Source organism: Mustela lutreola, chromosome 16 (genome assembly GCF_030435805.1).
Source record: "Mustela lutreola isolate mMusLut2 chromosome 16, mMusLut2.pri, whole genome shotgun sequence".
In the NCBI taxonomy this organism is placed as follows: Eukaryota; Metazoa; Chordata; class Mammalia; order Carnivora; family Mustelidae; genus Mustela; species Mustela lutreola.
The window spans coordinates 55,356,910-55,371,377 of NC_081305.1; the positions used below are offsets into that span (position 1 = coordinate 55,356,910).

At 57.5% G+C, this 14,468-nt stretch overlaps 2 protein-coding genes across 5 annotated transcripts; both read right to left on the reverse strand.

The window, feature by feature from the left end:
- Window positions 1-414: 414 nt before the first annotated feature.
- On the reverse strand, window positions 415-2,257 carry ADM5 (adrenomedullin 5 (putative)). The gene is made up of 2 exons (XM_059151242.1): window positions 882-2,257; window positions 415-670 (listed from the first exon to the last, which is right to left on the reverse strand). The coding sequence occupies exons 1-2, from the start codon at window positions 983-985 to the stop codon at window positions 415-417; spliced, it is 360 nt and encodes a 119-aa protein (XP_059007225.1). The 5' UTR covers window positions 986-2,257.
- A 128-nt stretch (window positions 2,258-2,385) lies between these two features.
- Window positions 2,386-12,734, reverse strand: PRMT1 (protein arginine methyltransferase 1). Of its 4 annotated transcripts, XM_059150810.1 has the most exons (11): window positions 12,589-12,718; window positions 10,371-10,424; window positions 9,716-9,817; window positions 8,766-8,921; window positions 8,561-8,624; window positions 6,105-6,247; window positions 5,258-5,345; window positions 5,035-5,150; window positions 4,003-4,153; window positions 3,636-3,757; window positions 2,386-2,687 (listed from the first exon to the last, which is right to left on the reverse strand). In XM_059150810.1, the coding sequence occupies exons 1-11, from the start codon at window positions 12,622-12,624 to the stop codon at window positions 2,604-2,606; spliced, it is 1,116 nt and encodes a 371-aa protein (XP_059006793.1). In that variant the 5' UTR covers window positions 12,625-12,718; the 3' UTR covers window positions 2,386-2,603. The 4 variants fall into 4 exon arrangements, with proteins under 4 accessions (XP_059006793.1, XP_059006794.1, XP_059006796.1 ...); XM_059150811.1 differs by lacking the exon at window positions 10,371-10,424 and having other exon boundaries at window positions 12,589-12,734; XM_059150813.1 differs by lacking the exons at window positions 10,371-10,424; window positions 12,589-12,718 and adding an exon at window positions 10,066-10,156.
- Between the last annotated feature and the right edge of the window lie 1,734 nt (window positions 12,735-14,468).

Sequence of the window (14,468 nt, forward strand, 5' to 3'; positions counted from 1 at the left end):
GTGGGTTGGGTCAGCCTCCCGGGACCGCCCACAGAAAATGCAGCTGCGCGGACTTAGTGGTGCGAAGGAGAAGCTACAACGGGTTGGATTCAAGTTAGACAGGCAGAGGGACTTCTGTATGGGGAAAAGGTGCATGGATAAAGGGAAAGATTATGTTAGAGACTGGGCTCTGACTGGGAGGCTGGAATGGGCACAGACAAGCGAGGCTGAAAGAGGAAACTCGTTTTATTAGGCTCCGGACTCTACGGGTATTCTAGTCCCGGTGTCCCCCTGGGTCCAGCCCAGTCACAGCGCGGGGAGAGTTTTTGAGTGAGGCCAGGAGATGGAGTTAGGGGAAAAAGAAATCTGGGGTCGTGGCCCCAATACCGAGATGGGTAAGCCGAGGCCACGGGAGGGCCAGGGACGTGCCCAACGTCACGCAGCAAGCTGGGCACTGCGCTGGCCTCTTTTCTTCAGGCCAGGGTCTTGGAGACGGAGCAGGGCTCTGGCCTCGCGCCGACGGCGGCGTCCGTAGCTGTGGGGGTCCTGGGGCTCGCGGCCGGCCTTCCCTGAGAGCTCCTTGGTGGAGGCGGAGCTGAGCCAGTAGATCATCTCTGGCAGGCGGTGGGTCTGGCATGTGACCAGGGAACAGAAGCGCCTGCGGTGCTGGGCGACCTGGCGCTGGGGCTGCCTGGGGAGGGAGCAGGGGAGAAGGCCGCGCTCAAACAGAATCTTCTCGAGGAAGGGGTGTAGGTGGGGTCGGGGCCAGCAGAACTCCGCGACCGCAGAGGCGCGCTTACAGTTCATCATCCCTCCACGCAGAAAGCAGTGGCCTGAAGGGGGCGCACGCTCCTCGCCGTGTCCTTCCCTCCCTGTCCCCGCTGCCGACCCGCCTTGCTCACCTGCCCACGGGGTCCCGATCCCCCAGGACGGTGGAGGCGAGAAGCAACAGAAGGATGTGGGGGGTCATCGTGGGGCGGGGCCGGGAGTGGTCCTTGAAACCCATGCGCGAAGCGGCCCCTCTGGGGTGCGGCTCCACCCTCTTCCCCGAGTCGGAGAGTTCCCTGGAGGCCCCCTGGAGATCCAGGAATCACCGCCAGTCCCCACTACCCACGCGGGGAAAAATGAGGCCTAGACGAGGAGGCCACACCACACCAGAATGGCAAGCTTAGAACCCGGATTCCCACGTCCTACTCGGCCTCTGAGCCCTGGCAGGCACAGTTAAACGGAAGAGCTATAACCCTGGGAGGCCTTGGGAGAGGGACCCCTTTAAGGCGGAGGGAGAGGGGCGGGGCAGCTGACACCTTAGGTGACACAGCTTAGGGCTTCCAGGAAAGGGAGGCGCTGGGCTCCTGCGACCTCGACCTCAACCCAACCCATCGGGGACTATGAGGTTTCGTGGGCCAGGCTCCTTTGTGGGTTGGACGATGCGGGGCGCACACGAAGCCCTCTTGAATGGTGGACAAAGGGAGTCTGGGGCCTAGCACAGTCAGCAGACGTCATCCCATAAGAGGACTTGGTGTAGTCAGGTGTGAAAAGCCACCGGGCCTAGGGCTCCAGCTGTACTGAAGCACGTGTAGCCAGCCAGGACTGTGGACAGCGAAGTCATGGTGGCTTAGGTGACCTGGGTCCTGTGGACAGCATCCTGGGGGACCAAGGACTCTGCACAAGGCCATGGGCAAGGGTCAAGTATATATGCCATGCCTGCAGCAGAGGGTGAACACAGTCCCTGGGGAGCTGTCAGTGGGGCCTCTGAGTCCATCTCTGAAACGAAGGGAAACAGGGAGGCCCTGCTGCCCTCCAAGGTTCCAGCTAGACTAGGGAAGGAAGCCAACACACAAGGAATTCTCACCCCTTAACACAACCCCCCCATGACTCAGTTTCCCCAGCTGCAGAGGGCAGGACAGTAGTCACTGCCAGTCAGCCCTGGCCTGGCCTTGGAGGGTCCTGGACAGGAAAAAACAGCCAGACACTGAAACAATGTGTGCGCTGGGGGAGGAGGAGGGGGGGGGGGAGATGGCTTTCTGGGAAACTTAAGGGCCCTGCTATGCTGGGAACCCACACCCCAACCCTCCCACAGCCCAGCAGGGCAACTAGGGCAGGAGCCCTGCCCAATGGGGACAAGAGGGAACAGGGCCTCAGGGGGCATATGGGGGGGGACGGGGGAGGTGGGGGAGAGACATGGACCCGAGGAGGGGGACAGGGGAGCAGACCCTGGCAGGGGGCCATGGATGACAGAGACCACAAGAGGCCAGAGCCAGGGAGCGAGACCTAGAGACACAGCAGGGGCGACAGAGACCTACAGTGACCATCAGGCGCCCATCTCAGGACCGCCAGCTGCTCAGGCCGTCCCTAGCAGAACCTGCATGCAGAACCCCAACCCCACTACCCCAGGAAGCCGAGCCATCCCAGCTGAGGATTTATTGGCGTAAATGCAACCATATAAAAACATAAGTTATGAAAAACACAGTCACGATGTGCCCCGCCCCAGCCCAGACCCCTAAAACCCCCTTCTGAGGGAGGGAAGGAGAGGAAGGGGGCGCCCCCAAACTGCCTAAGAACGCCGCAGCCCCTGGGCCCATGCAGGGCCGGCCCGGCCGGGGTGGGAGAAGCCGGGTGTCGCCTCAGCGCATCCGGTAGTCAGTGGAGCAGGACAGCTCGCACAGCTGGCCCTTGAAGTCCAGGTCAATGGTGAAGTCCAGGTCGCGCTGTAGGGAAACGGGAGATGTGAGGGGGACTGGACACAGGACAGGCAGAGGTCTGGAATGGTCTGAGTCAGGAGGCTGCGGCAGGGGGTGTGCCCCCAGCCTCCTCCCATGCTCCCCAGAGACCCCATGTCCTGGCTGGGAGACGCCTCTTTGCTGGTCGCACCCTCAGCATCTGCCCACAACCCTGACTCGAGCCTTGGCTCCCGTGACACCCTCAGAGACTCTGGGATCCCAGCCAAGCCCGCCCCTCCAGACCAGAGCTCGGCAGCTGTCTTTTGCATAACGATTGTTCCTGCCATGAGAACCATTCCCACCAGTTAAAGCAGTTACTCCTTCCCTCTTTTCTAAGAAGCAAACATCTCTTCCAGCACACTTCCCCACTCACTGGTCCCAACCCGACTGTCCGTACGTCCTCGGCTCCTGGGCTTCCCGAAAGCCAGGCCTCACTCTGTGCTCCCCACCCCCCAGCACTCTCTGGAAAAAGCTTGGGCCAAGGTTGCCAGTAACCGTGAAGACTTCTGCCCTCAGTCCCACCACCTTGGCCCAGGCTTCAGGCTTCCTCCTGGCTTCTCTGGGCCTCTCCTTTGGTCTCTTTAGCCAGGCTGTCCCAAGCTCTGTACTACGGACATCTGGGGCTGGAAATGAGGCTTCTCCACAGTTCTGTGCTAGAGGCCACCAGCCCCAAATATCTCCAGACAGGGACAAATGCCCTCTGAAACGGGTGTACCCTTGGGACAACCCCTCTGGCCACAACCCCTGAGCATTACCCAGGCCCATACCCACAGATCCACACTTCTAGCCCAGGCCCTGGACTCCAGACCCTGTGTCCTCCCATCCACTTGGGGTCTCCCCAGGGGTCGCACACTCAATCGAGTGGAGGGCTGCTGGGACCCCGGAACAGGCAGTGGAGCCCCTCCCGAGCACTGCCCCGCCCTGGCAGTGTCTCACATTGTTCTTGGCATTGGGCCGCATGCCGATGGTGCCAAAAATCTCCTCTCCCGTCTTCACAGTCAGGTAGTCCTCCATGTAGAACACGGTCTGCTTCCAGTGTGTGTAGGGAGACTCGGGGCCTGGGGGTGCAGTTGGGTCAGCCAGGCTGCGGCCAGTCCCCGGGGCCTCCTGCCCAGCCCCCACCCTAGGCCTTGGCCTGGCCCTTCCCTCTGTCTGACCCCTCCACGACCCGAGTCCCTTTACCCTCATCAAGCCTGAGAGAGGGACTGTTGGGTATGGTTTTAGGGGTGGGGAAACAGACATGACAGGCCCCCGACTCCCTCGGCTGCCCCTGTCCCACACCCCGGCCCCACCCCACGCTCACTGGTGGAGAAGCCCGTCCTCTTGTGGCAGCGCGTGAACTCGATGTTGAAGTAGGCCACGAGCGCATGCACGTAGTCGTTGCGCTTCACTTGCAGGCAGAAGGGGGACGTGAAGGTCAGGTCCTCCACCTTGACGGTATAGATGTCCACCTCCTGCGGGACAGGCCCCGTGAGCCCCATGCCCCAGCACCTGGCCAGCAGGTGGCGGAAAAGCCTAGGCTACCACACTGCAGTCCTGCCCCCTTCTCTCCCACGGCCAAAGCCCACATTGGACAGGTCCGCGTCCTGGAGCCACTACTGCCGTTCGGAGAATCGCCCATTGTCCTTTCCCCATGGCCTCCGCCCTGTCCGGGGCCACCACCAGCACCTGACCACTGCAGGGGCCTCTTCACAGGGCTCCCTACTTCTGTCCCCATCTCTCCCCACATCCTCTTACTCGACAAATCAGCCAGTGTGACGATTCTAAACATTGTTCATCAGATCACATCAAACTCCTGCTCCAAATCCCTCCACCAGCTCCCCGGCGCCCACCCTCCCAGCTGCCGTCTTCACTCCCTCTGGACTTCCTCCTCCTCCACCAGCTTTGGGCCGCCTCTCGCAGCCCAGTGCCAATTCTAGGGTTCACCCCAGTGTCCAGCTCAGTGCACGCACACTGGGGGCTCAGAACCAATCACTGGCCCAACAGCCCTTATCAGCTCACTCGTGGCCTTGGGCTTCTTGCATCTGGGGCACAGCCAAGGGGCTTAGCTGCCTGGCTCACGGGTGCCCCCGTGGAACGCATCCCCCCAGAGCAGTCTATGCCGGTTGGGTCTTGCTCACCCTGGCACCTGGAACCCCACCCCAGCTTGGCTCATAAGCTTTTTAAAGGGATCCAGTGGCTTCTCCAGAGCTCTACCACCACCTCTGGCCGACTGGCCAGACTCCCAGGCCTCAGGCAAACACTGGGAGACCTCCTGTCTTGCTCAGGCTCAGGTTCAGCTGGTGGCCCTTCCTTGGTTCCGCCCCTGGGGACACCGGCCACACCCCGCCCTCACCTTTATGAGGCAGGCGTTGGTGACCAGCTGCTTGGGGTCCACCACATCCACCAGAGGCTCCTTGATGGCCACATCTTTGATGCAGGACATGTCAAAGCCATATACGTTCTCCCACCCTGGGGAGGCAGGCAGGTAGGCAGGAGGAGGGGTGAGTCCATCAGGGGCGCCCAGCCCAAGCCTGCCCTGCCCCCCGGAGTTCCTAGGGGGCCTCCCCCGAGCTCACAGTGAATCTTGTAGTCTTTGTACTGCCGGTCTTCAATGGCTGTCACATACAGTGTGGCTCGGTCCGGGAAGATGAGGCCATCGGGGGCCTGCCAAGGGGGAGGGGGTGTGAAGAATGTGGGGGGCCTTGGAACACTGCCCCCAAACCTTGACAGTTTGGGTCTCTATCCACACACACTATCCCCACACTGGTCTGAGCCACCCGGACTCCTACAATGGCCTCCTCACTGGTTACTGGCTTCTGCCCTCACACCCACCTCTACTCCCCACATGGCTGCCGGGAGGCATCCAGGAGCACCTAAGTCTCAGACCTGTCCTTCACAGATTGTAAAAGATCTGCAGCATCCTCCCCGGCTCCTCTTGAGACGGGGTGTGCAGGCCCCTCCACCCCCTTCCCTTCTACTGTTCTTCCTGACCCCCCCCCAGTCCACTCCCTGCTGTTCCTCAACACCCAATAAGGAACACTCCTGCCCCAGGACCTTTGCACCAGTTCTTCTGCCCAGACGTCCTTCACCTCAGATCTCCTATGGCTCCTATCCCCCCCTGTTCAGGTCTTAGTCACCTCCCCCTGGGAGGCCTGCTTGGATCTGAGCACCTGGAACCACGGCCCTCCAGCCTCTCCCCCATCCTTCTGCCCTGCTGTGGTCTTCTTCCCAGCACCACCCACCTCCTGACACTGTCTTCTTGTTACTGTCTAGCTCTGGGCCCTGCAACATCTGGGCCATCAACCCCCTACATGAAATCCCCGCTGGGGGAAATATCTAGCCCAGCTTTTGGTTTTCTGCCCAGACCCCAGATGATAGGCGCTCAACCTGTGTGAGCTGTTCCCACCCCAGCGCGGGCCTCACCAGCCACTTGTCTCGGGCATAGAGCACGGTGTTGAGCATTGACTCGTAGAAGAGGCAGTAGCCCATCCACTCGCTGATAATGATGTCCACCTTCTCCACTGGAAGTTCCACCTCCTCCACCTTCCCCTTGATGATGGTCACCACTGCGGGGGGCAGAGACAGCCACATGCAGCTGGCCCCATGGCGACCCATTCGCTCGCCTCCCCTGCGGGGCCAGGGCCCGGGGACCCCGCTGGAGCTGCCCCCGTCTCCTCAAGGAAAGGCTGGGAGCTGCAGGTAGACATCTTCAAAGAACTCTGCTGGCTGAAGCCACACTCTCTGAACTCAGGGTTTTCTGCTTTGGGTTTTGTTTTTTTTTTCTAAGTAATCTCTATGCCCAACGTGGGGCTCGAACTCACCACCCCAAGTCCGAGAGTCACACACTCTACAGACTGAGCCAGGCAGGTGCCCCTCTATTAACTCAGTTTTAAAATTCATTCATCTCTCTAGATGTTTTGTTGGCTCCAACCCACTGAGCCACCGAGGCACCCCATCTCTAGATGTTTTTGTTTTTGTTTTTTTTAAGATTTTATTTATTTATTTGTCAGAGAGAGAGAGCGAGCGAGAGCAAGCACAGGCAGACAGAGTGGAAGGCAGAGTCAGAGGGAGAAGCAGGCTCCCTGTGGAGCGAGGAGCCCGATGGGGGACTCGATCCCAGGACGCTGGGATCATGACCTGAGCCGAAGGCAGCTGCTTAACCAACTGAGCCACCCAGGCGTCCCTCTAGATGTTTTTAAGGCAGAAGCAGAAACGCATGGATTAGGCACCGGATGGTAAGACTGCGTCGTTAAGAGCATGGTCATGTTCTTTAAAAGGGTCTATCAGGGACGGACACGCACACACACACGGTAGGATTTATAGGAGAAATGACATCATGTTTGAAACTTGCTTCCAGGGGAGATATATAAAGCTCAGTTGGTATGTATCTGGGGGCTCACTATACTAATCTCTCTCTCTCTCTCTCTATATATATATACACATATATAAATATATATAATCTCTTTTTATTTATTTATTTATTTTTTAAAGATTTTATTTATTTATTTGACAGACAGAGATCACAAGCAGGCAGAGAGGCAGGCAGAGAGAGAGAGAGGAGGAAGCAGGCTCCCTGGCGAGCAGAGAGCCCGATGCGGGACTCGATCCCAGGACCCTGAGATCATGACCCGAGCCGAAGGCAGCGGCTTAACCCACTGAGCCACCCAGGCGCCCTATAATCTCTTTTTAAAAAATCACTTCATGGGGCGCCTGGGTGGCTCAGTTGGTTAAGTGGGTTAAGCCTCTGCCTTTGGCTTAGGTCACGATCTCAGAATTCGGGAATCAAGCCCCACGTCAGGCTCTCTGCTCAGCGGGGAGCCTGTTTCTCCCTCTCCCTCTGTCTGCCTCTCTGCCTACTTGTGATCTCTGTCAAATAAATAAAATCTTAAAAGAAAAAAAAAGTCAATGCAGGGGCCCCTGGGTAGCTCAGTCAGTTAGGCATTCCACTCTTGGTTTTGACTTAGGTCATGATCTCAGGGTCAGAGGATATGACCCCGTGGTAGGCTCCGCGCTTGGTGTAGAGTCTGCTTGAGATTCTCTCCCCCTCCTCCTCCCTGCACTCACTCAATCAGTCAACAAAATCTTAAAAACAAAAACAAAAACTTCAGTTTCTAGAATGCTAGGAGCCTCCACACACAGAAAACCCACCCATCTTCCCACATGTGCTGCCCCAGGAACCTGGCAGGTAGGCAACATCTGCACCACTGGCCTTTGTGACCTGAGCTACCCTCCTTTAATAACCCGGCCTTCCAGATGCACGAGTTCCTGCATGAGCGGACACTGTGGGGAAGGGGATGAGCATCGCAGGGGCTACTGGAATGCCCGCCCCCAGGGGCCTGAAGAAGGGAGCTGCAGGACATGCGGGCCACAGTGGTCATAGGAAAGAGCAAGAACCTCTCACATCTGGAAACGTGTGCAACTACAAGGTGAGCAGGTAGAGGAAGTGAGGGCAAAAGCCTCGTGTGAAATGCTATTTACGTACAAGACGAGCACGTGGGTGTGAAAACATTTACACATGTACAAGCCTGTGGGTGCAGACTCCTCCGGAAGGGAATGTGGGCTGAACTTAAAGGGGTGGCCAAGAGACTCCTCACCACAGACCCCGCACGCCTCTGCAAGCTACAAAGTGCTCCCTGCCCCAGGGTTTGACGGGTGAGGCCCCTAGCTCAAGACCTCGCCACTCAGTTTCTAAACCGGCAGAGCCAGCTCCTTGTCACTACCCGTTGTTGTGGGTGCTGAGAAGGGGGGATTCTTAGAGCCCATGGCGGGAGAACAGCTGAATCTGTTCAGTGACAATCCCTACCCCACTGCCAAGGGTCCCAGGGAAGCGGGAAATCACCCACTCCATCCCCACAAACCCATTCTCTTCCTGGGCTCACCATGGTCTAACTTGTTGGCTTTGACGATCTTCACCGCATAATCAGAGATACTGGAACACTCGATCTGGGGGCCCAGGAAGAAGGGAGGGTGAGACCCCCCCCACTCCCACCCTCCACCCCCAGTCCCCTCCATCCAATCCCTGAGCCCTGAGGGGCCCCTCTCCGTCCCCAGGCCCTGACCCACCCGCCCACATGCGACACTCACCCCAATGACCTTGCGGGCTCCAGCCTTGGCAGCAAACATACAGAGGATCCCCGTGCCGGAGCCCACGTCCAGCACCACCTTGTCCTTGAAGAGGTGCCGGTTGTGAAACATGGAGTTCCGGTACGTGAGGGTGCGTACCTCATCTTTCAGCATCTCCTGGACAGGGACGTGGGGGCACAAGGTACAAACATGCCATGAGGGGACCTGCGTTCCCAGCTGGAAAACGATGTGCTGGCCTCTGACACACTGGCAGTTTGGAGAGCCAGAGCTCAGCCCTCCCACTTCCCCAGTCCCCTTGGAACAAATCATTTCTTTCCCACCTGCCTCAGTTTCCCTATTTGTAAAATCAGACTGGATAGGCTAAACTCCCTACTGCCTTGGCCTGATTTTACCACTGCCTCCCAAGTTCCATTTCCTTGGCTTTTCCCAGAATTTAGTGCCACTGAACTGTACTACGCCTTAAGGAAATTTTTGTTACGTATCTTTTACCACAATTTAGCAAAGAGGTTTCAGCAAAAGGAAAAAAAAGAAAAAGAGAAAGAGAAAGAAAAAATGTTCAGAATCCCATTCCCACCGCTTTCTTGTACGGGACTTCCCTGAGACAGGGTCCAGAAGCAGGGGGCACGGCAGGCGGGAGCAGCTGGGGGACAGTTCCACCGCGAGCCACTAGAGGGCGGCGGAAACAGGCAGGCCCTGACCTCCCGCTGAAGTCGCAGGCAAGCTCGCCTGCGCTCCTGCTCCCACCCCAGCCTCCCGAGAGCTCCCGGCGAAGCTTCGTCTCCAAGGCAACGGCTGGGAGAGGCGACCCCGAGGTGTGTGCCTCACACCCAGAGGGGCGGCTGGGCTCGGTGCCAGAGGAGGCAGTGCGCATGCGTGAGAAACTGAGTTCCAGCCCTCCCAAACATTAACCCCCTCAAGATCCAGCAGCTTTAGAAGCTGTTCACACTCACCTCGTGAATACCGAAGTGAGCATAGGAATCAAAGTAGTAATCTTTGGACGTCATGTCCTCAGCATTGGGCTTCTCGCTGCTTTCTGCCTGGCCGCAGGAGACCTGGGAGGAGGTGGATGGGAGCATGGGTCAAATCTGAAGGCTCTCTAAGGCCTCTTAAACCTCCAGGTCCCTACTTCTCCCTGGAGAACAGACACACACACCCCAAATCATACCATGGCAATCCTACAGACCCCGTCTGCCATCTTGCCTCCCCAAACCCCAAAACCTACAACCCCACTCTCCTCTTCCAGGACCTCCCCCCCAAAGCACCATCCAGGGGAGTACCCAGATACCTCAGCCAAGCCTACCATCTCTCCAGTCTCTCTGCCCCCGTCTCTAGCTCAGCCCACAGCTGGGGAGGGGAGGGGAAGGCAGAATTGGGGCAGACACGGGAAGGGGAAAGGGGGGGCTGGAAATGGAGTTAAGGAAGTAGCCACAGTATTTGGGGAGGCCAGATGGGAGCCACAAACCTGGAGGGGGGTTGTACTAACAGTTTGGGGGCACAGGGTAAACTGATTTGAAGCAAGAGGAATCATGGTTAGACTGCCTGAAAGGGCCTGGGATGTGGCAAGATATATTTATATGGGGAAGGGTCTCACAAAAGGATATTTACTTCTTCAAGAGGCGGCTGGAGGCTCATCCCATTAGCCAAGGTGGCTACAAAATTCTAGGAGAGAGTAACAGGGAGACAGGATTAGCTACTGGGAGCGGCTAGGGGAGGGCCAGGCCAGGGGAACCCAGCTCACAGGGGAGGGGGTGTTTCTTGCAATTTTCCTTTTCCTTGGCATGGCAGGATGAGGCAGCAGAGGGAGCAAGAAAAGAGGCAGGGATGTTTTTAAAAGGGATGGGAGAAGTGGGGGGAGAAGAGATGGGGTTCTGTCCCAGCTATGGCTGGAGAGATGGTGGCCTGCCCCCACGCTGTCCTTCTCTGGCCAGACACCTGACCATACACACCTCCCCCAACCAGGACAGAGGAACTGGCACCCAGCAGGCACACAGGCACTGCCAGCTGTCGCTCCCCCTCATCATCTAATCCCCCCAGATTAGGTGACATTTCCTGACACACACACCCCATCCTGGGGTGCCATGAGTAGCTAGGGGAGGGGAGGACTGGCAGGATGTGCCCACTGGGCATCTGCCACCTCTGCAAACAAGTCTCTTGTCAGAGGATTCCAGAAAGGAGGTGTGGCGCAAAGGCACCCCCACCAGAGTTGGCACCCTGAGCCCTAGCTCCTGCCTTGGACTCAGGAAGCCCCAAACAAAACCACCTGGAGCCACTCTCCTAGCTTAGCACCCTCTTCCCAGGAAGGTAGAATCCCACGGAGGAGGAGGCCAGACTCTGGACCCTCAAACCCCACGACACGACACCTTGGGGTGTGGGGCCAAGTCCTGAGGCAACCTCTAAGAAAGATATTTCCTCCACCCATAGGGACCCTGGTCCAGAAGAGAGTCAAGGTGGGTGGGAGTCATTGGAGTGACCCCTAGGAGCTGCCTGCCCCACAACACTACAAGGCAAAGGAGGGAGTCCGCAGGCCCCATCAGATTACATCTCTTCCAGATGTGACCACCCTCCAGGCGCCAAGAAGCACAAAGTCACAGACACGACCCACAGAGCTCCAAGCCCCGCCCCTATTCTCTCAAGCCAGAGAGGACACCTATAAAAAAGGGTGACTGGTAAGGGGATTTCCCACTGGGACACATTTCTCAATATCACTAATACCACGACAAGGCAAGTCCCAAGAGGTCCTGAAATAGCACCGGAGCCAACCCCACATGGCTGCACAAGAACCAAACCGCTCAGGAAACCGTTTCAAGCCTTCAGGCTCAGGACTCTCAAACAGAGCTTCAGGAAGGGGGAGGTCATCTCCCACCTTCGCATATGCGCCCGGGAGAGACAGATCTCCAATAGGTGGTAAAGCTAGTAGCTCATATTCCCCACATCCTCTTCCCAGCAGAGACTCTCCCTCCCCTCGCCCGGGAGGGCTTCAAAGGGGAGATGGGCTTTGGGACACGCCCCATGAAAAAGATGTCCCTCCCACACACCCAGAAATGGCCACAAGGGGGTGCACGACACCTTATCGGGAAGGATCTCCTTCAACTAGAGGCCCCCCCACCACCCAGGGGGAGGTCACAGGGGCATGCCCCATCCCCCCAGCTCCCAAAGCCCCGAGCAGGGGAGAATCCAGGGACAGGAAAACGGGGGTCCGGAGGGAACCAATTTTCCCTCTTCCTCCAATCCCAAGCCAGGAGAGCACGAAACCTGGACCGAAGCCTAAGCAGATGCCTCGGTATCAGGGACGGGGTTTTGGAGAACAGAGATACACTGCGCCTCCCGAAAGACTCTTAACTTCTCGTAGGGACCGAAGCAAGCCCTCCCCGAAGGGTACATCGCGATCCCGGGGGAGAGGGCAGGGGGCCTTCTAGGGAGGGTCGGAGCCTCCTCTCCGCCCCCCCCCGGGGGGCCCCTCCCCCGGCCGGGGGCGGGGCCTTTGTCCCGCACGTGGAGCCCGCCGGGCCACCGGGCACGGCACACCCCCTCCCCACCCACCGTGCCTCGGCCACGTGGGGGCCAGGCCGGAAGCGCCCCCAGCCCTACTCCACGTGGGAGGGGGCACGACACCCTCGGCTTGACCCGGTGCCGCAGGCCCTCGAAAGCCAGGAAACCCGCACCTCAGACTATATCCCGGGATCCGGAGCATGCGGCGTCCCCTCCTTACGGCTGAGAGCCTTCAGCCCCAATCCGCCCATTCGGAACCCCTTCCCCACGACGGAGGCATACAACACCGACCAACAAACCGCCCCCCACCCCCGACGGCGCTCCAGGCGCTCACCTCCATGATGCAGTTCGCGGCCTCGGCTGCCGCCATCTTCACCCGCACCTACTCCTCCTCCTGCCGCCGCGACCCCCCCCTTTCTCCGCACTCCCCCGGGACCGCCTTATACCGGAGGGTCCACGTCCCGCCCACAACGACCCCGCCAGGAGATTTCATTGGCAATGGAGGCAGCCCGTCTGAGAATGTCGTTTACCAACTGGGCAAAGAAGACGCCCATCAAAGTTGAGGGTCCCGCCCAGTCTGGTGTGCAGAGCCCCGCCCCCTTAACTCGACCGGGATGGGAAAGACTGCCCGTCTATCGCAAGAACCACGACTGATGATTGGGCAAAATCTACCAGAAGTTCCCGCCCCCGTCCACCCCAGCACCGCCTCAAAGCTTCCCGACGGGCTCCGCGCTAAGCGGACATCTTGAAAAAGAGCTGTCCATCACCAAAACAACCCGCCTCTTAGTAGCTGCTATTGGTTTATCCTGGGTGTGACGTCACGAAGCCTTTAGACCGCCCTCGTCTAGCGGCTTGTCTCAAGGAGAATGCGGTGATTGGCCCACGAGGAGGGAGGAAGGCCGGCCTCTACGCTCCAGCGACTGGTTCAAAGAATTGTCACTCCTCAGCCTTTCGGTGGATTCTCCCAGCCGGAGGGGAGTTCAGAAGGAATAAGGGAGCTTGTGCCCGTTTATCTGAGGGACAGACTGGAGAAGTGAGAGCCCCAAAGAAAAGACGGCTTGTCTGGGGTCCGACACAAGTCAGTAATAGGACTCAGGCCTCAAGACATATAACTGTCTTGCCCTCTACCTAACTGTTCCGAGTTTTTTAAATCCAACAACCCCACTCAAGCCACTTGGCCTTTGCCAGGTCCTGCCCCTGCTGGAACACTCGTCTCGCTTTGCCTGCAGACTTCTATGTATCAGCCTTCGATGCCACCTCTACCGGGGAGCCTCCCTCCTCTTGCAGAAAAAGTCGCTACAGATCTTCATGAGTTATGATGGGGTTACCTCCGAATCCCAGAAAACCCGCCCTAAGTTGAAAATATCATAAATGGAAAATTTAATCCACTTAACCAGCCGAAAACCAGAGCTTGGCCATGCTTGGAACACTTGGGGCCAACACAAGTGCTGAGCAGCTCATGTAACTCATGAATACTGTGGCATGGTCCTATGGGTACGGAACGGATGTAGGTGTATCCGTTGTTTGCCCTTGTAATTGCTTGGCTGTGAGCTGTGGCCTAACATCAAGAGAGAGTATCATACAGCGTATCAGGAGCCCAGGAAAATGCCCAAATTCGAATTCAAAGTATGGTTTCTACAGAAAGTGTAGAGCTTCACATAAAAAATTGCAAGTTGAAGCATCTTGAGTCGACATCTGTCATTAAATGAGGATGAACGCAACTGGTAGACTAAATCCATCACCCTTCATGACTCTTTCCAGTCAGTACCTCTCCCACCCACCCCAGAAGCAATCACTTTGTTTTCTGTCTCTCCAATGTAGCTATTTCTTTCTTTTTCTTTTCTTTTCTTTTCTTTTTTTTTTTTTTTTAAGCACAAAGCCCAGCGTGGGGCTTGAACTCACCACCTCGAGATCAAGACCTGAGCTGAGGTCAAGAATCAGACACTTAAAGGACTGAGTCACCCAAGGGCTCCTGCTTTTTCTTTTCTAAGATTTCACAGGGGGACACCTGGGTGGCTCTGTTGGTTAAGTGTGTAACTCTTCATATTCGGTCAGGGTACTGTCTCAGGGTCCTGAGACTGAGCTTCTCTATCTTGGGAGCTCCGTGCTGGGCGTGGACCCTGCTTAAGATTCTCTCTCCCCCATCTCAAATAGAAAATAAATAAACAAATAAATAAAATTTCATATGAAAAATTCTACAGTATGTTCTCTTTT

Bases quoted from the DNA above. Each gene is read 5' to 3' on its own strand.
- ADM5 (XM_059151242.1), bottom strand. From the start codon at position 985: ATGGGTTTCAAGGACCACTCCCGGCCCCGCCCCACGATGACCCCCCAC. The intron at 671-881 runs GTGAGCAAGGCG...CTCCCTCCCCAG, and splicing joins GATCGGGACCCCGTGGGCAG to GCAGCCCCAGCGCCAGGTCG.
- PRMT1 (XM_059150810.1), bottom strand. From the start codon at position 12,624: ATGGCGGCAGCCGAGGCCGCGAACTGCATCATGGAG. The intron at 8,922-9,715 runs GTGAGTGTGAAC...GTCCCTGTCCAG, and splicing joins CTCACTTCGGTATTCACGAG to GAGATGCTGAAAGATGAGGT. The intron at 2,688-3,635 runs GTGAGACACTGC...GTTTCCCTACAG, and splicing joins GGCCCAATGCCAAGAACAAT to CGCGACCTGGACTTCACCAT.